The 24,936-nt window shown below is 35.4% G+C and overlaps 1 protein-coding gene across 1 annotated transcript; it reads right to left on the reverse strand.

Annotated features, from left to right (window-relative positions):
* Window positions 1–841: 841 nt before the first annotated feature.
* LOC143240845 (transcription factor Sox-9-like) lies at window positions 842–20,354 on the reverse strand. Its single transcript, XM_076484012.1, has 4 exons — window positions 19,686–20,354; window positions 13,708–13,875; window positions 5,573–5,721; window positions 842–4,114 (listed from the first exon to the last, which is right to left on the reverse strand). Exons 1-4 carry the CDS (start codon window positions 20,078–20,080, stop codon window positions 3,384–3,386), a joined length of 1,443 nt encoding a protein of 480 aa, XP_076340127.1. The 5' UTR covers window positions 20,081–20,354; the 3' UTR covers window positions 842–3,383.
* Between the last annotated feature and the right edge of the window lie 4,582 nt (window positions 20,355–24,936).

Consider the following 24,936-nt stretch of genomic DNA (forward strand, 5'->3'; position numbering starts at 1 on the left):
ATTCAGATTGACCTATCACACAACAGTCAAGGTTTAATTTATTCTAATTTTAATTTATTTCATATTCAAGTTAGAAAATGGCCCAGTTTTTAATAGTTAACACTATAAGCTGAAAAAAATATAAAATAACCAAACAATGCTTCAAACGTGTATTTTTGGGCGTTAAAATTGTGTATTTATTTGTGATTGATCCATTTTAAAATACGTATTTTAAAGGAACAGTACCAGTTAATATTATTGAGGTTCTACCTTTATTGTTGGAAGATATTATTTCAGATATAGTTGGAATAAAATGGTTCAAGTGATTTCATGTTCTATAATTGCAATATATTAATCTGTGTGTAAGGATGTCTCATTTTGATTTCTTTTTCACCTAATGTATTCCGGCATGGACAAGTGGTTAGGGTGTTACACTCTCATTCTCCGGCTCGCGGGTTCGAATCCCCGTCACATCAAACATGTTCGCCCTTTTTGCCATGCGTTTGTTTTGATACATTGGTCAATCCCACTATTCGTTGATAAAAGAGTAGCCCGATAGTTGGCGAAAGATGGTGATGACTAGCTGCCTTCCCTCTAGTCTTACACTGCTAAATTAGGGAAGGCTAGCGCAGGTAACTATCGTGTAGCTTTCCGTGAAATTAAAAACAAACAATTTTTCACCTAAACTTCTTGACAGCTAAAGTATCTCATGTTGTATCTTTCAGCACAATATTACATTGACTTTCTTTCTACCGAGGGGAATCGAACCTCGTCCTTCACAGTGAGGCACTACTTCTATCGCAACTTGTATTTAAATGTATAAATTCTAGATAAATATTTTTCTGGAAACAGCACCTACTTCTTTTGTTCAAAATCTTTATTAACATTTATAAAACAACAACGTTTATAATAATTCAATCGTATTTTAAATTTTACTCTCCTTATATCATTTAAAAATATTTTATATAATACATAAAAAAAGGAAAACTTTTATATAAAACTCGCGCATATTAAAAGAACAAACAAAAAGCTTGGCATGACTGCCAGTAGGTAGAGTAACTAAAAACATGATGAACCACTAACGAAATAGAACCAGATCAAAATCGTTAGTGTGTGTGTGTATATATATATATATATATTATATAGATGATAAAATACTTGTATTATAGAATAAAATAAAATATATATTTATAGTACGGTTAAAGTTATTTTCACTATGGAAGACGCGGAGTGGATTATCATACCTGAACGTTAACACCGGTACAAAGAACGTAAATTTTCTTTAGTACAGCGTACAGTAATAGGGAGTCCACATACGCACGCTTTCAACATTACTATTGTAGCCTTTTTTTGGAAAGTAAATTTAATGTTTTGAGTTCATCACAAGTGAACACACGAGAAATGCACAACTTGAGTCTGATCACATCACAAGTGAACACGAGAAATGCACAACTTGAAGCCTGATCACATCACAAGTGAACACACGAGAAATGCACAACTTGAAGCCTGATCACATCACAAGTGAACACACGAGAAGTGCACAACTTGAAGCCTGATCACATCACAAGTGAACACACGAGAAGTGCACAACTTGAAGCCTGATCACATCACAAGTGAACACATGAGAAGTGCACAAGTTGAAGCCTGACGACGGCTGTAACTTGAAATTACACTTTTGAAACATTCCATTTTGTTGTTTATAGCGGCGATTTTATTTTTTTAAAAAATTCCTCAGTGTAAGAATTTATATAAAATACATCATTTGATTTGAAAATGTCTGGAGGGAACGAGTCAAGAGTCTGTATGTATCAGTTTATGTGATCTGCTAGTTCTGTGTGGAGCAGGGAAATATTCCAAGATGCATTAAGTAACTTGTAACTGACCACTTGATGTGCATAAGGAGTGGTTTCTCTGCGTACTAACTTCTTTACAACTGACGCTTCGATCAACAAATTCTCAAGGTGTGATTCCCTTGTACACATCGATTTTGTAACTGATATTTCAATGCATAGCTTTCTCTAATAAATTTTAGTATTCTGAAACTTTCTTTAGGTGCTAGCTTCATTACCTTGATCTTTTTACCACCAACTTATCGAGGTTTTGGGATTACATTCTATACTTCTGTTTTATAACTGACGTTTCGGTAAAGAACCTTAGGGAATAAGGGTCCAAGATTCGTTGATACATCAGCATGTATATAACTGTCATTTCAAGATTGAACGATCTCAAAAGAATAATAATTAGGTTTAACGATACATTAGCTTGGTTATAACAGAGATTTCACTAGATATATATCCTTCTGAATTTTCTAACACACAATTAACGTTTCGCAACTTTCAAGGTAAACATCGCAAACAATTTTTAGCTTATTTGCAGTTTCTTCAGTTTTTTACGTCGCTACAATTAGACGTTTGGGATAATTTTGAGTTTCAACATATTAGAATATAACCAAGACCATTCAGCACCAATAACAATATTCCTTGAATTTCTTAAGCATCAATTCACACACAACCTGTATCTGTATTTTTACAGTTGACTTAATATTTGGTCGTATACGTTGTTTTTCTTCAGTGAATATATTATTTAAAAAATACTTTTAGTGAAAACGTAAAGTATTAAAATGTTTTTTCTAACTACATGTTTCACACTATTAAAAATAAAAGGAGTGATAATCACAACATTCTCAGTTTAACGGTTACAAGTTTAGGATTGGACTAAATTTGTTGAAACTCGATTAATTCACATAACGTATATTACAACATTTATCGTGTTGCATTTACAATTTTGTAACTACAAAGTATACCGCTGATAACTGTGAGGTGGCCACTTTATTTTATTACAGCTTTTTTTCAGTTATCTGAATACACAGGCCTGCTATGTTTTAATTGTTTTAATACTTACATGTTCTACATAATTTGTGTAAGCCTGAATCTGATAATGGTATCCATTTTTCTCCATCACGTACAGATTTTTTCACAAAACGTTATATGTGCTTTTAAATAAGTGAATTATTTTAATTAAAATCGGATCACATTTTGTTTTGTTTATATTGTTGACAGTCACAAGTTATAGATTTTTTTAGACCAATCGAGCGTTCTATTATTCAAAGACAATAATAAAAAATGTTCATTGGGGTAAATGAAATAATATTTTGATCTAAATAAGAATTTTTCAATTTGTAAAAAAAAACAAAAACGTGATAGAAAAAATTATTCTCGAAGTCTTTGTAGTTGAATTATGAAAAATTCGTTATTAAAACCGAAACAATTTTTATGAAGTTTAAATTCACAGGCCTGTGTTCTTATTACTTGTAATATCTGACTTGCAGATGTTTTGTATGGTTAAGCACAAAATTACACAATTGTTTATTTGTGTTCCGTCCACAGGGTGGAGGGCGACAAATTTTATAGAAATGGTTTATTTTCGTATGCTTGAATCATTAACTGTGGGTTTATGTTTCCTGTAGAAATAGTGTATTGTTGTCTGGGTATAATGGACCTCTGAGAAAATCTGTAAGAACTGGCTTCTTCAAATTGGTGTGAAAGACTTGTAGGGAAATCTGATTGAAAGTTGTTGTAAGAAATATCGGAAAAAGTATTTTTTAAACTATTAATATTCTGAGAATTAGAGGGGGAGCTTGCGAGTGCTTTTATACCTCCTTCCGATGAGAAGGATAAGGCGCAGGATGGCCTGGTTGATCTAACAACAGGAGTTAACTCATGAAATTTGATGGGTTCATCTTGCTGCTTTCCGTTATGGCTAATAACATTCTGCTCAGTTTGATCAATAACAGGACTAACAGAGGTAGAAGATAAGCCATCAGGAACCAGATCATAATCCACCTCTCCACGAACGCACGGAGGGTTGAAGAATTGTGTGACGTCAGATGAAATTGTAGTTGGGATTGGCAGTAGTTTCGAGGAGTTATGATTGGACACTGGTGACGCTGTAATCGTAGAAGAAAAATTGAAGCTGTTAGTATTATCTGACGATGTGGAGGACCAGGAAGATGATAAAGCCCCAAAAGGAGGTAGACATTGGTCTATTTGGAAAAGGTCCATGTTACACATTCCTTCTGATGTCAGCTTTGATATGTCAACTTGGTTGAAACCGTTGGGTTGGGTAGTTTGCTGGGCTAATGTACAATAAAACACAATATTTACATAACCTGCTTATTGGACAAAAATGTAAAAGCATATTTGCATTGTTGTAACATACAAAACCAAAGAGAAGAAAAAGTACTTCAAAGATATTAGAAATTAAATCAAGAAAATCAGTACAAAACAGTTATAAACCAAAATAACTTATAAGTCGAATAAAGGACAATACTGAGTGTACTTTACTGCATAAATCATGCTATATAAAGATTTAACTAATACTATCCCTCATACTATTAATACAGTTGAGTTTCTAACCAATAACTGCATATTGCACATGCAACCTTTCTGCACAAATCCAGTGGTTAATTTTAATAATTAATTTTCACTCTTAATTTGTTTTTGGTTTAATTAGGAGCAACTTTCTCTCAGTTAGTTGGAAACGGTGAATCGTTGTTGTTGGTGTTTTACTTTTATGGGCACTTATATCTACTTCTACTGCTTATAGATGATTGTGTGTACATATAAAATACATATATATGCAGGGTATTGAAAATAATTTTGGAAATAATGAGAAAAAAAAAAGAGTAAAACAGGGAAGTGTACAACAGGAATCTGCACCAGTTAATATTTTACAAATGAAAAGCGTGTTGAAAACACAGTTTTAGTTCGTCGATGAATGCTCCCATTTTTCATAAGGAATTCTTCGCTAGACTAAGAAAAAGGTAAAATGGCATTGCTATTGAAATAAGTGGTCTCGGTAGAAAACGGAAACTCAGGAAGTGATACTATCTACGTATCTTAAGTTATGTTCTTCACAAGACAGATGAAGGTCGAGTGCACATCTTGCCAAGGACCTTGCTAAAGATACAGAAGTAGATGTCATATTCAGAATATATGAGATACACCTTAGCACATCGTGATTTTAGGGGATAATTAGCTGCTCGGAAACCGTTATAACGAAACCAAGACGTCAAAAGGGACATCTGACCACAAGCAGTGGAGTGGGCAAGGTTGGAGATGTGGACTATTTACAGATGAATCTTCATTCAGAGTTTTCGGCAAAAATCAATGAGAGTGGAAAGGTATCACAGGTGAAGGAACAGTGGGATGGATACACGTTTGGGGCTGCATCTCAGCCAGTAGTATGGGTGATATATATAAAACTGGTGGCACCCTGACTGTTAACAAGTACATGTAGATTCTAATCCATCATACCATTTCTCACAGTAACACATCTTCCAGCAACAGATATGGTAGAATGATATCTTGACGATAAGGAGGTTGATAGAACATTCACAATTATTGCTTTTTGGCCTGCATAAAGTATTGATTTAACCTATATTTACAAACGTCATCCATGAAATATACTCATACTTTAAATTTGAAAGAAAGTTAGGAACAAATATTGGTGTATCTGAATCTATTCTTACCGTAACTAGTCCGTAGGAAGGTAATTACTTCCTTTTAAACACACAAGTCTCAATATTACTCACCATGACTCTGTAAACCAAAGTGTTCAAATCTTTCCATATTTTCACTCTTCCATCCAATACCAATCGGGTTCGAGTTTGTGGATGGCTTAGACGACTGCTGATTGGTTGGTGATGTACGTAAAGTTTCAACGTTTTCCGTCTTGAGGGAGCTTTCGAAAAAATATTATTAGTAAAGACACTATAGAGTAAATGAGCAGTTACTGTGGATAAAAAATACAAAACCAAAAATCACTGACATGAACTTGTTTACTAACTCGAAAAAATATAATAAGAAACGTTCACGTTATTTAATCCTTGAATTACGGACGTCCGTTCAATCCGCTCCTTAAAACACGTTTTTTCTAAACCATTTATGCATCAAATTGTGATGGATCCACACTCTTGTTATTCACAGGATTCTTGATAACATATTAAATACAAATACAAAATATCGTATGAATATTTAAATTATTGTTTCAGTGAAAAGCTACACAGTAGGTTATCTTCATTCTATCCACGGGGAATTGGAACTCAGTGTTGTAGGGTGATAAACTTTCTGCTGACCCACCGAGAGACTACTGTTAAGTACAGATGGAGTATCTTGTATGCCTTACATAGCAAATAAGTGTCATTTCTTTACGCAGAATGTTATAACAAAAACCTTTAAATTACTTAACTTGTGGACCCAGCTGGTTAGTTACAAGCTTGAAAATAGTCTGTAGTTCTAGAGCTAATACAACTACAATTGGAAGCTCCAATATTCTGTTGTTTCCAATGTTAGCACAGATAGTCTATTGCGCAGCATTCTGCTTAACTTCAAACAAACAAACACATACTGTGTTTACATATACAAATATTTAGTTACAAACTCTTCACATGTCTCATTTAAGTTAGTAGGGATGGCTCTGAATAACGAAACACATCAAATTTATCTCGGGTAACTAATTATTTTAACGATTTATTAGTGCAGTGACGAATGTCAACTAATGGAGCTTTACAGAAGGTAGATTACATTACAGATATTTTGAATATGCATATCAGTAAGTATTGTGACGATCACAGCTGATATAAATTGTCAGTGGAATGGAATGTGTAAGAAATACATTTGGAAAATATTTGGCGTTTGGTAGGTAGAGTGATGTTACCAAAAGCTCATCGCATTTTGGAGAGTTGTGTGGCAACCGAGCAAAATTTTCATAAATTCTGATCATGTAGATGTCGTGAGATAGCAAATTTAGAATATCTAAAACTGGGGTGTCCCTTATACTTTAGTGACATTAGAAAACAATGGAATATGAATCAACTTGGGATTCAAAGACTATTGAGAAAAAGATCTGCAATAAGTCATATCATAACTGTTGGAAGCAAAGTGCTGTGTTTTGCCACAGGTGAGAATACACGAACGTAAATGCTGTGTTCCTGCTCTGGGCAACAGTGTGCAACGAACTAAAACAACATCTTTGTTTAAAAATGTGACGTAACTTGCTTTCACGATACAACTCTTCAATGGTGGCATACCAAAAGCATCTATCTAAGAAAACTAGTATTCATTCTATTCGATATGGAAAAAGAAAGATAGCCAAGTGAGCTCAGAAACCATGCAATTTTGTGTGATCAGGATGTTGATATACAGTCATGTGAAAAAGTTAAGGCACCCTATGAAAGCCTGTGTATTTTTGTAACATTTTTGGATATATAGATATTTAATCTCAATTTTAACAATACTGACAGATTATAGAAATATAACTGAACAATTAAACCTGAAGAAAAGATTTTTCAAGATCTTCTATAAATGTAATTCTACAAAAATGCATATTCTAACTGAGGAAAAAGTCAGGACACCCCCACATTTATTCCCACTTAAAATAGCTCAACTCACACACAGGTGTATCACACCAGGTGCACGTGCTTAGAAGATCGTTACTCAGCATTGTGAATGAGGCTTGTCCTATTTAAACCTCAGACATTTAGTTCGGTGTGCTCCTGACTGTTGAAGTGAGAGTGAGCACCATGGTGAGAGCAAAAGAGCTGTCTGAGGCTTTCAGAAAGAAAATTGTAGCAGCTTATGAGTCTGGTAAGGAATTTAAAAAGATCCCACAAGATTTTGAAATCAGCCATTCCACTGTCCGGAAAATAGTCAACAAGTGGAGGGCTTTCAAAACAACTGCCAACATTCCCAGGTCTGGTCTTCCAAGCAAGTTCACCCCGAGTGCAGACCGCAAGATGATAAAAGAGGTCTTAAAAACCCTAAAATGTCATAACGGGACCTACAGCAGGCTCTGGCTACTGTTGATGTGAAAGTGCATATCTCTACAATCAGAAAGAGACTGCACAAGTTTAACTTGCATGGGAGATGTGCAAGGAGGAAACCTTTGCTCTCCAAGAGAAACATCAAGGCCAGACTGAAGTTTGCCAGAGAGAATGTAGACAAAGACCAGGACTTCTGGAATAATGTTCTTTGGACAAACGAGTCCAAAATTGAATTATTTGGACACCAGAACAGAGGACATGTTTGGCGTAAACCAAATACAGCATTCCAGGAAGAGAACCTCATACCAACTGTAAAGCATGGAGGTGAAAGTGTCATGGTTTGGGGCTGCTTTGCTGCAGCAGGACCTGGACAGCTCACAATCATAGAATCCACCATGAATTCTACTGTGTATCGGAAGGTGCTTGAGGAACATGTGAGACCATCTGTAAGAAAATTAAAGCTGAAGTGGAACTGGACCCTGCAACACGACAATGACCCAAAACATACCAGTAAATCCACCAAGGACTGGCTGAAAACTAAGAAATGGAGAGTCCTGGAATGGCCGAGTCAAAGCCCAGATCTTAATCCCATTGAGATGCTGTGGGGTGACTTGAAACGGGCTGTACATGCAAGAAACCCCTCAAACATCTCACAGCTGAAAGAATTCTGCATTGAGGAGTGGGGCAAACTTTCTACAGACCGATGTCAGTTCCTGGTAGATGGCTACAAGAAGCATTTCACTGCAGTTATTTCAGCCAAAGGGGTAACACTAGCTATTAGGGGGTAGGGTATTCTAACTTTTTCCTCAGTTAGAATATGCATTTGTGTAGAATTACATTTACAGAAGAACTTGAAAAGCCTTTTCTTCAGTTTTAATTGTTTAGTCATATTCCTATAATCTCTCAGTATTGTTAAAATTGAGATTAAATATCCATTTATCCAAAAATGTTACAAAAATACACAGGCTTTCATAGGGTGTCCTAACTTTTTCACATGACTGTAAGCGCTTGGAAACCGTCGTCCTTTTATATTAAAGAGATTATGGAAAGTAATAAAGAGGAATGGTGAGCTTTGAACATAACAGCCTAACATCGTAGCTATTTTTACAGTGGAAATACACAGAATGGTTATTATCAAGATGCACAGTCATGAGACAAAACACGATCGAAAGTGGGAACAAATATTGTATCGACCTAGTGGTTCTGAATAATTGTTTTAATATAACGTACTCAACCGCTGTATATTACCTTAGCAAATTCATTTCATGTCACGTAGTAAAGATTTATCTCTCTTAAGCCACTTCAACAAAAACATTTCACAACCGAAATGCCATCAAATGAAGCTTAATACCACTTTGGCAAAATCTTTTAACGGGCAGCTCAATATTGCTGTAAAGAATGTCACGTAATGAAGCTTTATGTTTGATGAGTAATTTCGTGTATTCGTTCCATTGTTATACTCTTCAAGCATGGTCTAATAAAACGTATGCAAAAGAATAATACATTTTGCTATGGCATTCTCACAAGCCACTTGGTTTTTTTTCACAGATTCAGAGAGATCAGTTTACAATTTAGGCCCACTTCAGGCAATGACTGAATTACAACTAGTCGTGAAACTATACTGCTGCACATGGAATAACGAATCAATGAATGTATTAGGGCTTAACTTCATTCACAGATTCTTGGCTTTCTTCACTGAAATTACATGTTTTGGTGATTTGTTTAGGTTGTTTTCAATTTCGCGCAAAGCTACATGAAGACTATCCGTGCTATCCGTTTCTAATTTAACAATAATAGAGTGAGTAGAGGGAAAGCAGCTAGTTAATACCACCCACCGCTAACGCTTGACTTACTATTATATCGAGGAATAGCGGGATTGACCGTCACATTATAATGTTTCCATGGTTGAAAGGGTAACGCGGATTCGAATCTGCGTTCCTCAAACTGCGAGTTAAGTAACTAAACTACTGTTTTGGTGAAGAAGAAAAGGATCACATTTTTTTAGACCGAAAGGTCTCAGAATAAATTTATTTTTAACTGCGTGAAAAGCATATTTATCAAATTAATTGTTTAATTAAGAGAATTCCACTCCTCTAATTAATGAAACATTACTGTAACCTAATTTTTCCCCGAACAACTTTTAGTTCCTTTATTTGCTTTGTTATTACGTTTACACAGCGAGAAATAATGTAAGGAAAGTAGTGGTAAATAAAAGGATACAATTTTTAAATATTTCGAAAGGTCGGAGCGCCCTCTAATAAGATCCAATGGCTCAGCAGTAAATTTGAAGCAATAACTTGTAACGTTAAAAAATTTGGTTTTCGATACTTTCGAAAAGTAGCATTACTCTTAACAGCAAACAAACAAAACACAAACACTCTAGTGAACTCTGTGATGTCAGAATATAATGGGAGTAACAAAACATATTTCAATACCTCAAAATCTTTGGGTTTTTATAGATTTTTAAAAAGAAAACTGAATTGTAATACAATACTGAGTAATTGTATCGATATAAATATAAAAGTGCTGTCTGTTTTATGTCCATGTGACTACTTAGCCTTCTGTTGATAGATCTTCACTAAATTTGGTACAAATGTATGTTGGGCCTATGCATTCGACTCGTAATCCGAGGGTCGCTAGTTCGAATTCCCGTCACACCAAACATGCTCGCCCTTTCAGCCGCGGGAGTGTTATAATCCCACTATTCGTTGATAAAAAAGTAGCCCAAGAGTTGGCGGTGGGTGGTGATGACTAGCTGTCTTCCATCTAGCCTTACACTGCTAAATTAGGGACGGCTAGCGCAGATAGCCCTCGTGTAAATTTGCGCGAAATTCAAAACAAACCAAATTCCGAGTCAGAATTCATAATTGTTTGTCATCTTCTTTCTTTTTAAATCAGTGGTATTAGTTGAAATATTAAAATTATTCATACAAAAAATATAATATTTAAAACTTTTAATAGTTTGATTGATGTTCTATCTTTTAATCCTGTGGTATTACTCATACTAAAGAATATAATGCAATAAGAGTTACAAGATCCTTTGGAAATGGCTCTATGGATGTGTATGTGGTTGTGACTAAAGGAACAAAATTTGTTTGGATGGGACTAAATTAACAAACTTTGGTTGTAACTGAATGGTTATATTAACAAAGAAGTTAAAATGTTAGAAAATTAAAAAGATATGCACGAGTGTGACTTAATAAAGAAATCTACCAGAAAAACGAGCAAATGTGTTTGATTGTAATGAAGTAGTTCTATAAACACATCTCTGTGTTTGTGTTGCTGAATGGTTCTATAAACACATCTCTGTCTTTGTGTGACTAAACGGATCTTTAAACACATATCTGGCTTTGTGTTACTGAGTGATTCTATAAATACATATCTGTCTTTGTGTTGCTGAATGGTTCTATAAACACATATCTGTCTTTGTGTTGCTGAATGGTTCTATAAACACATATCTGTCTTTGCGTTGCTGAATGGTTCTATAAACACATATCTGTCTTTGTATTGCTGAATGGTTCTATAAACACATATCTGTCTTTGTGTTGCTGAATGGTTCTATAAATACATATCTGTCTTTGCGTTGCTGAATGGTTCTATAAACACATATCTGTCTTTGTGTTGCTGAATGGTTCTATAAATACATATCTGTCTTTGTGTTGCTGAATGGTTCTATAAATACATATCTGTCTTTGTGTTGCTGAATGGTTCTATAAACACATATCTGTCTTTGTGTTGCTGAATGGTTCTATAAACACATATCTGTCTTTGCGTTGCTGAATGGTTCTATAAACACATATCTGTCTTTGTGTTGCTGAATGGTTCTATAAACACATATCTGTCTTTGTGTTGCTGAATGGTTCTATAAACACATATCTGTCTTTGTGTGACTAAACGGATCTTTAAACACATATCTGGCTTTGTGTTGCTGAATGGTTCTATAAACACATCTCTGGCTTTGTGTGACTAAACGGATCTTTAAACACATCTCTGTCTTTGTGTGATTAAACGGATCTTTAAACACATATCTGTCTTTGTGTGACTAAACGGATCTTTAAACACATATCTGGCTTTGTGTGACTAAACGGATCTTTAAACACATATCTGGCTTTGTGTGACTAAACGGATCTTTAAATACATATCTGGCTTTGTGTTACTGAGTGATTCTATAAATACATCTCTGTCTTTGTGTGACTAAACGGATCTTTAAACACATCTCTGTCTTTGTGTGACTAAACGGATCTTTAAACACATATCTGTCTTTGTGTGACTAAACGGATCTTTAAACACATATCTGGCTTTGTGTAACTAAATGAATCTCTAAACACATCTCTGCCTTTGTGTTACTAAACGGCTTTATAAACATTTGTCTTTGTGTGATTAAATGGATTCATAAACACATTTACCAGAGTCCCTAAGTCAGTTTGCCTGAAAGTAACTAAATGGTACGTTGGCCAAGATCTTACACAAGTATTTTATTTAAAAACTTCAAAAATTAGTTGGGGTATGTAGATTACACTCACACAGAAACGGCCTTTTACAGCAATTTAGTACTGGCGTTACGTGGTTAAAATCTTTATATCCATCTATTTGTAAAATACTAGACCAACACATGCGACCTCTTCAGGTAATAAAGGAACGGACGATCCTTCTTACGGATCTAACGATTAACATCAAAATATTAAGAACGTACGTAACCATTCAGTTAATTTAAAACTTAGTGGGTTTCTTTGTATGTTTATAGTTAAGCACAAAGTTATACAATGGGCTATCTGTGCTCTGTTCACCATGGATATCGAAACTTGGTTTCTAGCATTGTAAGACGGTAGTCATACCGCTGTGCACTGGGAGTGCACTGTAGCGGGTGTATCTAAACACCTGTCAACAGCTAATTTCTCCTGGAAACAGAGAGAGAAAATCCGAAGTTAGCTATATTCTGCCAATGTTTTCACTACTACTGCCCTGAGCAACAGCATCGTTTGTTTTGTTTACGCTTTCTTGAGTAACTGATGGACAAACAATGTGAGTGCGTTAGAGGTGTAGCAGTAATATTCAACTATTTGGTCAGATAAGACTAGCCTTAAGATTTGGGTGAGGTGCTGTTAACTGGCTTGATTTACAAAAGCAAAGAGTCTAAATGTCCAATGTTTCTTTGTTTCTACAAATTTTTCCCTCAACGCTATATGAGAGTTATTTGCACAAGATATCCCTAATTTTGAAATGATAGACTAGAGGAAAGAAAGCATAGTTTATTTTTTCTTGCTAAGCGTAAAGCCACACAATGGGTTATTTGTGCTGTGACAACCACGGGTATTGAAATCCGGCTTTTAACATTATGAACTTTCAGAACTACAGCCGAGCCACTGATGGAAGTTTATTTCTTTATACGTATTTGTCGTAACAATTTTAATGTTAGGCGGGTTCTTTTGAATTATTCAATAAGAAAGAATTAAAACTTCAGTATACTTAATAAAAAACATTTTATTTCTTTAACTTAAAATTCAACAGGGTAGTTTTATTAATAATCACTGACAGGTCTAAGTTTGCAGTAGACGCTACCCCTTATCTGCTAATTTTCTCTTACGTTTAGTACTTTTTGTATCTGTAATACTTCGTTGAAACACAAACACAGTATCAGCAAAACTGCACTAACCGGTAGACATTAACGGATAAATTGACTAACAAATTCAATAATTCATTAACCAATCAATCAATCATTGAAATTCACATACAAATCAATGATCTATTCCAGTGTTGTTTTTTTTTTTTATATATATACAATTCAAATCGATCCCTAAACTTTCAGGAAGGTTTTAGTCAATAATTATAAGCCACGCGCTCATCACGTCAAACCTCCTCCTGACTAAACAAGAATACAGAGGTATGTTAGTATATTAAACAGATACCTGAATACAACAGTAGCGCCCTGTATCTCCGTACCAAGACTCCCTGGATATTTTCCTGATTTACGCCTCCTTGGTTGATATTTATAGTCTGGATAGTTCTTCTTGTGTACCTGTCTCAGTCTCTCAGCTTCTTCAACAAATGGTCGTTTATCTTCATCTCCCAGAAGTCTACGAACAAACACAACAAGTATTTCATCTGTAAGTTTCCGTACAAGATCGTAAACGAATAATTTTAAGTAAAGTAGCCCGCTAACTGGGACAGGCGTTCTCAATCTATTGGTAAACAATGATGTAGTTGGAAAGATGGTTTTGTGAGTGTGTGTAAATACTAATAGATCTAGTTAATGAGAGTTTGTTCCCCATCCTAGTCACGTTGTAACCTGTTGCTCTACAGGAATAGCACTCCATTAAAAAATATTTTACAAATTTTGTGATTAAAGCTATAACTAGTTTAACAATATAATGTATTATTATACTGGCTTGAAAACCTCTGAACTATGTTATACCTGATAGATTTACGTTTTATTTGCCTATAAATGCACCTAAAATCAAAAACCGTGTATATAATAACAGGATTATTTTAGACAGCACAGGTTTGTTTTTAATTTTGTACAAAACTGCATGAGGATTATCTGTGCTAGTTGTCTCTAATTTAGTAGCGAAAAACTAGAAGAAAGGCAGCTAATCATCACCACCCACCACCAACTCTTGGGTTACTCTTTTACCACATAAAAGTGGAACTGACCATCTCATTATAACACTCCTACGGCTGGCAGGTCTAGCACGTTTGGTGGGGCTGGATTCGAACCCTCGAACCTCAATTTACGAGTCGAAACCATAACCACCTAGTCATGCCGGGCCCAACGAGGTTCTGATCTAAATAGCCAATAAACAATCAAATGTGTTTAATAATTGAGTCAGAGAAAGGCGATAATAGATTAATTGCACTCAAACATCTAACGATTGTGAGTTAAGCCCCCTAATCACCTGACCATGTCGAGCCTTTTAGCCGCTACGTGGTTCCTGTAAGTTCAAATTTAACTAAACAATTTTCAATTATAATAAGTTCATGAAATCTATTTCAACACCACGCCACATTTGTAAGAAAAAAACATCAAAATAAACATATTTCAAAACTAACAAATATATCTTATTCTGGTAATTATTTTTCAACGTTTAGTTTATTCAGCATAGTTTGTTGTCGTACATTGTTCTTAATACGAAACCTTTAAACTGGTGTGCTTATATAACACTAAACAGTATTGGAAACAATTATGGAAACATTAAATAAAGTGGGTATAAAATGCAAATATTCTTGGATTGACTTCTCCCTATTATAGGAAAATTAACCGTAATTAACACGTTTTGGTAGTTTACACTGTAATTGTTTACACAAGTGCACTCGTTAGGGGATTTTTTCTGGTAAGAGCGACAGACTGAGGCGAAATGTAATTTTTCAGTGGAAGTTGTATGTCAGTTGTGAAAAGGGTAGACAAAACTAATACGGTTAATAATGCAAGCTGTAGAGATAGAAAACCCAACTTATTTAAAAGTAAAATTGAGTAGTTCAGAATATGTTCTTTATATACGACAGCCCAGTAAAGATATTGTTAGTTACATAGCTGTACATACTTTAAGAACAGTAACATACTCATTACCGTAGAACAATACACCTCATGTATGGCTGCTCGAAAGCCAATTTGAAAACAATAAACAATAGTTTATTTTAAGGCTCAGAGGAGTATCATTGTGAGTGCTAAAAGATCTAGTGTGAAGCGTGCTGGGAGATCGATACAATGGTGAGATCCGTACAAAACTGATGACACCTTGAATGCTGCTGGGTACAGTCAGATTACTATTCGTAATATGATTTATTCAGGAACAAGATCCCTTGGCCAGCTATTCGTCTAGCAAAACGGTTATCCTAAGAAAAAAAGGGCAAGAGAAAACACGCAACCATGGTTTTGCTTGCACAAAGTCCTAATATGGACATTAATATGGGTTCACTTGGAAACTGAGAATGTCAACAATAACTAAACAATTTGAGCGAACTGAAGTATGGAAGGTAACACAGAACATTTGAAATAATATTGCACAACTATACACGGATAAACTTTTAGTAGCACAAAAACAAGGTTTATGCTCTACTTAAAGCAAGTACAATGCACAATTTATTCACGTGTTTTTTAAAATAATGATGACTTGACCATTTAGTTGTAGTTACTCACTATTTATGACTTCTGTATGTATGTTGACCGGTATTTCTGTAGCTATTTCCAATACTTGCAACGATAATAGATGAAATTTTAACGGCATCTTATGGTCACATGAACTAAATGGCCAGGTCAGAAACCTCAAGGTTTAGACTTAACCGACCCTAATTTTGAACTGTTGAAGCAACCAGTCTACATCACCTACCACCTACAATATTACTCTTAACAAGTTGGCATTCAGTTTTATAAAACGTTTACAACTGAAAGGACAGAACGTGTTCTATGATACATTGCGGGAGCGAACCTTAGACCTTCCGCCTCGAAGCTCGGCTAACCATTAGGCCATAACTAACCTAATGGAAGAAATTCTGATTAACATTTCGTTTTTATGTATTTTAGTCTATTAATTTCACATTGTAGCGAAATTTACTGATTTTATACAGATTGACCAATGGATATAAAAAGACATGTCTGTATTATTCAAGTGTGCGAAATCAACCGTGTTTCTCAACCAACGCAGCAATATTTATTTGAACGAGTACGTTCGACCTTCAAAGTCCTGTTAAAGCGATCAAGTATCGGATTTAGTACAACAATTATTAAAACGTTTTATGGTAGGATATATTAATTTAAGTTAGTATTACAAAGTTTTGTGTTTAGAAATAAAGCTTCGGACACTGTGGAATATCTGACTTACCCACCCAAACTGATGTTTTTGGTATTTTTCAGTTGTTACCGAACACTGAAACGTTATCAGTAAATGAGTAAATCTTTAAAAATGTCAAATTTTATTGTTTGTTTGTTTTGAATTTTGCGCAAAGCAACAAGAGGGCTAGCTGCGCTAGCTGTCCCTAATTTAGCAGTGTAAGACTAGAGGGAAGGCAGCTAGTCATCATCATCCACCGCCAACTCTTAGGATACTCTTTTACCAACGAATAGTGGGATTGACCGTAACATAATAATGCCCCCATGGATGAAAGGACGAACATGTTTGGTGCGACCGGGATTCTAACCCGAGTGACTTAGCCACCTGACCATTCCTGCCCTCAAAAGTTGTAGTTATAACATATATTGATAAAATATTTTTAATATTCTGAGGCCCAGCACGGTCAGGTGGTTAAAACGCTCGACTTGTAATGTGAAGGTCGTAGGTTCGAATCCCAGTTATACCAAACATGCTCGCCCTTTCAGTTTGTGTAGCTTTGCGCAAAAAACAAACAAAAATACTCTATTGCATGAGATGTCTTTAAGCGTTACGTCAGCGCTTGTACATTAGTTATGATGAAAACAGTTCGTATGGAGAAACTATTTTAGCATCCAAGATGCACGCCTACAAACTTCTATGTTGCAGTGGGAGTGCCCACTTGTAGTGCAACTAAAACACTTACTGTGGAAAACATAGGTATGTGTACATGTGTTTGCTAATACAATCTTTTCTTACAAATGTGGTTCAGAAAAAACACACAAAAAGTTAAACAGTATGTTGTCATGACGTCTACTATGTGTTATCATAATGACTAGCGCAACAAATTCCAATATCCGCTGTGTTGTCATAGTAACAAATCTTTCTTTAATCAGCGCGACATAATATCACGTCCACCATGTGTTGTCATGGTGATAAACGAACCTTCCCTTAACAAGCACAACATAATTTCACTTCTTTTATGTGACGTCATAGTGATAAAAAATATTTGCATCAGTACGACTTAATGTCATGTCCACTGTGTGTTGTCATGATGATTAACAAACCCTTCTTTAACATAATTTCTTGGGGATCTATTTCAGCCACCTACATTTTATTAAAAGTAAAATAAAAGTAGCAGTCCCATACCAAGTATGAGAATAACTTATAATTGTTGAGTAAATCATTTAATGTTTGTGAGATCCGTGTATAGCACTTTGTGTGATTGTGATGTGAATATTTTTTTAAATGTACGTTACTCCATCGTAAGTTATATCAGTGTTATGTTTACGTAACTTATTACATAGTTAAGTTTATATACGTTATTATATCTTTATTATTATATACGTTATTACAACACTATGTTTATAAACCTTATGACGTATACTGTTTATACACGTATTTACGTTTATTAAGTAGGATGTATACGTATAAACGTACCACAATACTCACACAAAGATACACATGCACGTGTTTGTGTGAGTATGACATTGTGTGTCAGGGAAACAAAATACATCCTAGTTTTTAACATTTACACGAACTTGCAATTACTTTTTGCGAAGTCCTATGTATTAGGGTTAAACCCAATAGATGAAGTAGGAGTTTTGTTTTCGTCACTAACCTGGCAGGAATAAACTAAGCCTTACTACGGAAACATCACTCATCGTCGCCCGTGCGATGGGAATAAGAATTAACTTATAGTTTTATATAAAATAATAAATATCAAATTTCCTTTTTTTCTTCTTTCATTTGCATCATAGTGGGAAAACAACAAACTACGAAAACGTTTAGTTTGACTGAAAGCTAAATGTAACGAAACATTTTTGACTAATTCTTGCTATGCCAGGGTCAGATTGGTCATTTATTGACTTTCGGCACGGATAATATTAGCCACTTTCAGATCGTACAGGTTTGTTTTGTTTTGAATTTTGCGCAAAAGACTATCTGCGCTAGCATTCCCTAATTTAGCAGTGTATAACTGGAAGGAAGGCAGCTAGTCATCACCACCCACCGCCAACTATTGGAGCTACTATTTTATCAGTGAGTAGTGTAACTGACTGTCACATTTATAAACCCCCACAGCTGGAAGGGTAAGCATGTGTGATGTGACGGGAATTCGAACTAGCGACACTCAGATTGCGAGTCGACGCCCTAACCACCTGGCCATATAATAGATATAATACTGTTATTTTTGTTGTTATGGGAAGTATTGCAGAAATTGATACATATGTACAGGGTGTGACAAAAATGAGCACACAGATGTTTCGTTTAGAAAAAAAAGTTAATATCTAACGTTTTACTCCGAAACAAACGATAATTAAGTTGGTTTCAATTGTCTGCGTACTGTTTTCTATGTCCCCCCCAGCGGCACAGCGGTACGTCTGCGGTCTTATAACGGTGGAAACCGGGTTTCGACACCCTTGGTGGACAGAGCAGAGATAGCCCATTGTGTAGCTTTGAGCTTAAGTTCAAAACAAACAAATAAAGCAAACTGTTTTCTATATTGTCAAATGTTACTTTTGTCCAACTTTGTATATTTTAGCTATGACAAATCAATATGTATAATTCTAAGAACTTATAATAATAAAGGCAAAGATGAATATATTAATAATTCGTTAATCTGCCACATCCTGTACTGACAAAGCCTTTCGTTAAGTACCAAAAGACGTTACGCCGGCTGGAACACGACAGACATAGGATGGCCATGAAGCGTTAAATCATCAGATTTCATAAACAATACCTGTTACGGTGTGAAGCAAATTGAGAAAAATGTTAGGGTGACATTTGAGGGTTAATTGTGATGAACAGAAGAGATTTATCTCCAGGTTAACTAAAATGTTAGGGTGACGTTTGAGGGTTAATTCTGATAAACAGAAGAGATTTATCTCCAGGTTATCTAAAATGTTAGGGTGACATTTGAGGGTTAATTCTGCTAAACAGAAGAGGTTTATCTCCAGGTTAACTAAAATGTTAGGGTGACATTTGAGGGTTAATTTTGCTAAACAGAAGAGATTTATCTTCAGGTTAACTAAAATGTGACGGTGACATTTGAGGGTTAATTCTGATAAACAGAAGTGACTTACCTCCACAGTCTACCCAGGGTCTTGCTGAGCTCAGCGTTGTGGAGGTGGGGATATTGGTCCGCTAGCTTCCGGCGAGCGGCTTGAGCCCACACCATGAAAGCATTCATGGGCCTTTTTACGTAAGGTCTTCGTTTTGATGAATTGTTGTGCTTTGGTGGGTTTGACACGAGCGTCCAGTCATACCCTTTCAGAACCCGTGAAACAGCATCGTGAATGGACGATGGGAACCCCAAGTTATCATCGATGTTCTCTTGACCCTTGTTGTCTTTAGGCATAAGGTCAGATTGATGACCCTGCCTCTGTTCTTTAGATAAGTGGCCTTGTCCACTCCTTGAAGTTTCGTGGTCACATTCCGTGTCCTCCTTAGTATCCCCCTTTGCCTGCACAAGGGACATAATGGGAGTTTTGAAAATGTTAGAAAAGCTATTTTTTATTCCATTCTTGCCAGAAATCTAAAGAAAAATATGTTTCTTTTCCAAAAACAAACCCGATATATTTCGCTTTATAAACGCGAGTTTCAATGAGAGCTCCAAGCTGTGGTATTTCAAACGGTTCTTCCGGAATATGCTAGTATTCAACCTTTTTGAGACCTAACACTTGCCAATCCAACCGACTTAGATGCAAAGAAGACTGAGTGTATGTCGTATCAAGACACTTCTTCACAGCGGAAGTGAGTTCTGTAATTACTCCGCCCAAGTTACTGTTCCGTCGAAGCAGTGTCAATCATGACGCAATTAACACGCCCTCTAGCTACTGGTACTGTAATGTTTCGCCCACTTATTATCAATTGCAAATACAGGAAATACAAAAGGTATTCGTTGAATTATATTATGTTCACAGATGTTGCCTGGCATGACGATCGACCCGTAATTCGTGGGTCGCGGGTTCGAATCCCCATTTCACTAAACACGTTCGTCCTTACAGCCATGAGTGATTATCATAGTTGTATGACTCTCATCCTAGCATCAAACTTGTAGCCTGTCCATTTCGGGGACCTCAAGGTCTGTATATAGTTATTTGTTAATGATAGGTTGCTATGGTAAATCTTTAGCGTTGCATGACGTCGTGATTAGCATCGAAATATTATAATCTGTTCATTTCTAGGTTGCCTTAAAATCTGTGCATAATTATGACCTAGTAATTATAAGTTTCTAGTGGGTTACAAGAATGATGGGCATTCTAAAATTTACACACGCAAATCAATGGGTAATTTACGTGTGCAAATTTTAGGATTTATATACCTGTAGCTCGTGATGATCGAAACCACCACATGAAAATGAGCTACATTATGATTACCACAACTCCTTTAAATCTGACACACATCATAAGAACATCAAATATTTATATGCTTACATAGTTTTTAATTTCCTAAATTCTAGCGACTACTAGCGTTCGGCTCTTTCCTAAAACGTCATTTTTAAAAGCTGTTTTAGAGGCAACTTAAGTCTGATTTAGAGGTTAAAACATAGGTCTTTTAACTACAGGAGGGTTACCATGTCCAAATCTGATTAAATATTTGACTAAGTGGTTACGGTTATTCATTTCTAGCTTATGTGTTGAAATATAAACACCACTAACATTATATACAAGGGATTAGAATATCCAAATCTGGTTAAATAATTAAGTAGGTGGTTGTGGTTATTCGCTTGTTGTGTATGTGTTAAAACATAAACACCGCTAACATTATGTACTGGGGATTCGGATGTCCAAATCTGGTTAAATATAAACGATCCCCTTCCTAACAAAACAGCTTTGCACACTTCTTGATTTATATTGAACTTTACTTGGAGATTGCATACGTGAACGTCGAAGCCGTGAAGAATGTATTTTAACAATGAATTATTATAATATTATTCTAGTATCTTTATTCGTTAAGAACAGTTCAAGGTTGTTGTGCCTATACTTAGAAACCCGATACTTGAAGTTAATGCTTGAAAAAAGGAGTTAATGAAAGACCACATGTTATTTTTCCTGAAAAGAAATCTGTTAAAATAATTAGAAAAGTGACAGTTAGCAGGTGCTTGTGTACTCTGATTTATTTCTATCGTACATCTTGCATGTTTAAACTTTCAAAAGTAAAAATAAAAAATTACACCGTAGATCAGTCTTACACTTTGATATACCAGTACACCGTAGAGCAGTAGTCTTACACTTTGATATACCATTACACCGTCGAGGCAGTAGTCTTACACTTTGATATATAATTACACCTGACAGCTGTCTTAAATTTTGATATACCATTACACCGTGGAACAGTCTTACACTTTGATATACCATTATACCGTGGAGCGGTCTTACACTTTGATATACCATTACACCTTCGAACACTGTTAAATTTTAATATACCATTATATCGTAGAGCAGTTTTGCACTTCGATGTTCCACGCTGGGATAGCGGTAAGTCTACGGATTTGGAAGGCTAAAAGCAGGGGTTTGATTCCCCCTTGAGCGACGCAACAGATAGCCCGACGTGGTTTTGATAATAAAACACACACTTTGATATACTATTACACCGTGAAACAGTCTTACACTGTGACTGAGAGTAGAGAATATTCACACGTTTCCTTAAAAACAACAAATACAAATTAAATTATTCATCTCTAACGTTCTTCTGCCACGTTGTTGAGAAAGTCTAGTTTTCAAGGTTTCAAGATAAGAATTTTGGACAATGTTTGTTAAAAAAAAAATCTTTACATATTTTAGTAAACTGACTTCACATACATTTTACACATATGTTCTGACTCTTTAATGTCTTTTCCATGTTTTCCATTTTAACAATTTTATAAACAACAAAAGGAAAAAAAACCAACAAAAATCCCAATAAGAACAAAAACTAAACAACATGAGTGTAGGTAGACCAGAGAGGGGTCGAAGGAGTCCCCTGGTGGAGATAAGAGTTCTGTTTCTCAGACCAATATATATAGTCTAGTTTTTATTAAAAAATCGTGAATCATTATTTTTCATAAGCTTGAGGTGTTTATACAGATTTATATTTCGACAACCTTCCATACGTGTTCCGTATAGTTATATATATAAGTATACATATATACAGTTTATTGGGTATATGGGTGTATTACAAACAAAAAACAGTTCATATTAAATGCAGCTTACACGTGTAAAGCATATTCTACAACAAATAAAACATATTTTACGTTTTTACTTGGGCTCGGCATGGCCAAGCGTGTTAAGGCGTGCGACTCGTAATCCGAGGGTCGCGGGTTCGCCCGTCACGCCAAACATGCTCGCCCTCCCAGCCGTGGGGGCATTATAATGTGACGGTCAATTCCACTATTCGTTGGTAAAAGAGTAGCCCAAGAGTTGGCGGTGGGTGGTGATGACTAGCTGCCTTCCCTCTAGTCTTACACTCCTAAATTAGGGACGGCTAGCACAGATAGCCCTCGAGTAGCTTTGTGCGAAATTCCTAAACAAACAAACGTTTTCACTAATTTAGATTCTTTTTACGTTATTACGTTATTTTTAACGTAAATAGGATCCACATTTTAGAAAATTTTCAAGTAATATGGTTTATAACGTGGATAATAGATGGCGGTACAATATCAATGCTTGTTTCAATAATTGCAGGTAATCCACAAATTGCATTGAAAGTACAATTTACTGATTAACGTTGACTATACTTCCTCAACACAGCAATATGTGGAGTATCATAGATAGAATAAGAGTAATATATCTTTGTGTGTATGTCTGGGCGATAAAATGGCAAGGAGAATGTAGGCTTAGTTTTGTGTGCTTAAAATTACGTTGTAATAACTACATCTTTATCAATGTTACAGACTTTGCCAGACAAAATCAGAAAGAATAAGAAAGTAGAACGTAGGCTGTGCCATTTTCCAAGAAGATTTTTCACATAAGTATAAGGCGGTAAGGAAATATGTGTATAAACATGAAAAACAAAATATAGCACACTAATCTCAGCTTAGAAAATGTAGAAACAACTGTCACGAGAGGGCAGAACTGTTGTCTATTAAAGGAGATTTCTCGTTTGAAGTTGTACACAAAGCTATGTGTGCTTTATTCATCACGGGTATCTAAACCTGGTTTATAGCATTGTAAGTCTGCAGACACTGAAGGGGGAGTCATAACAGAAGAATGTTAAGTACCTATGTGAGCGCAGGAAGAAGAAACACAGAAGTATTTTTGAAACAGGTTTCGCAAACCTTCTCACACAGTATTAAGTCTTTTCATTCTAACATATTTTGCCATTTTGTTTTTCAAGATTTCTTTTTTTAGTCACATTTAGTGCGGTGTCTTTTAGGGCTAGAGCTGGTCACGTGATATCTCTAGCGTTACTGAACGCGTGTTTAGTACACGCTCATAAATGGGCTAAGGGATAAACATTCCTTCTCTTACGAAACAGATAATAAACAATGGGTGGTTGTTGTGTGGGGAAGCTGTTGAAACAAACACACCGCCTGAGTGAATGGAACTGCTCTTATTTGATCGTTCTCAAATTTCAGTTACAATAACAGGACCCTCTGTTAACATCTTCAAAATGTTTTGAAATAAGAAAGAACCTGCTAACAGACGATTCACAAGTTCAACGATGCTGCCAAATTAAAAAAAAAAAAAAACCCGTGACCCATAGTTATTTACGTTATCTTGTACGTCATGATTAAAACAAAAACAATTAATTATTATGGGTTTGGTTTCATTGTTTTTAAACAGAAAGCTACACAGTAGAATATCTTAACTCTGCTCACTAAGGGTATCGAAACCTGATTTTTAGCGTCGTAAATCTACGGACTTTCCGTTTATTGGTACATACATTTGTGGTAAACAAAGTTTTGTGTTGAAAACATTTTCATAAAAGTTCGAATAGCACGTTTTTATTTATATCTTATTCGTATATATTTTTAGAATATATATACATCGGAGTAGCAACTGAACAGCGGAGGTTTCAGTGAAACTTGAGGCAGAGTGGACGTACAAGGTTTGTAAACTTTAATGGACTGCAACTTTTTCTTGAAAGATGACCTTAGTGTAGAAGCCGAAACATCACCCCGCTTTCTTTCAACAGGCAGTTGAAATCCATTAACGTTCAAACATGTGTACACTGGTGTATATAAACGAGTCAACCAAGAAGTTATTCGTTAAACTCTTATCCATTTTTATATAATTTTCTGTCTTAATTAAAGAATGCCATTTGGGGGAGGAGTAGGTTTTTATACTTTTGAAATCTAATACTGTAATGAAGTTAATTTAAATATTGAAATCTGTCAAATTATTTATAAAT

This window comes from Tachypleus tridentatus, chromosome 13 (genome assembly GCF_004210375.1).
Source record: "Tachypleus tridentatus isolate NWPU-2018 chromosome 13, ASM421037v1, whole genome shotgun sequence".
NCBI lineage: Eukaryota > Metazoa > Arthropoda > Merostomata > Xiphosura > Limulidae > Tachypleus > Tachypleus tridentatus.

What these genes read in the sequence shown, in the direction of transcription:
- LOC143240845 (XM_076484012.1), bottom strand. Translation starts at nt 20,080, where the DNA reads ATGTCCCTTGTGCAGGCAAAGGGGGATACTAAGGAGGACACGGAATGT. An exon ending in ACCCTGGGTAGACTGTGGAG is followed by an intron (nt 13,876 to 19,685) that starts GTAAGTCACTTC and finishes GTTTGTTCGTAG; the next exon opens with ACTTCTGGGAGATGAAGATA. An exon ending in CTTTGGTTTACAGAGTCATG is followed by an intron (nt 4,115 to 5,572) that starts GTGAGTAATATT and finishes ATTGTACATTAG; the next exon opens with CCCAGCAAACTACCCAACCC.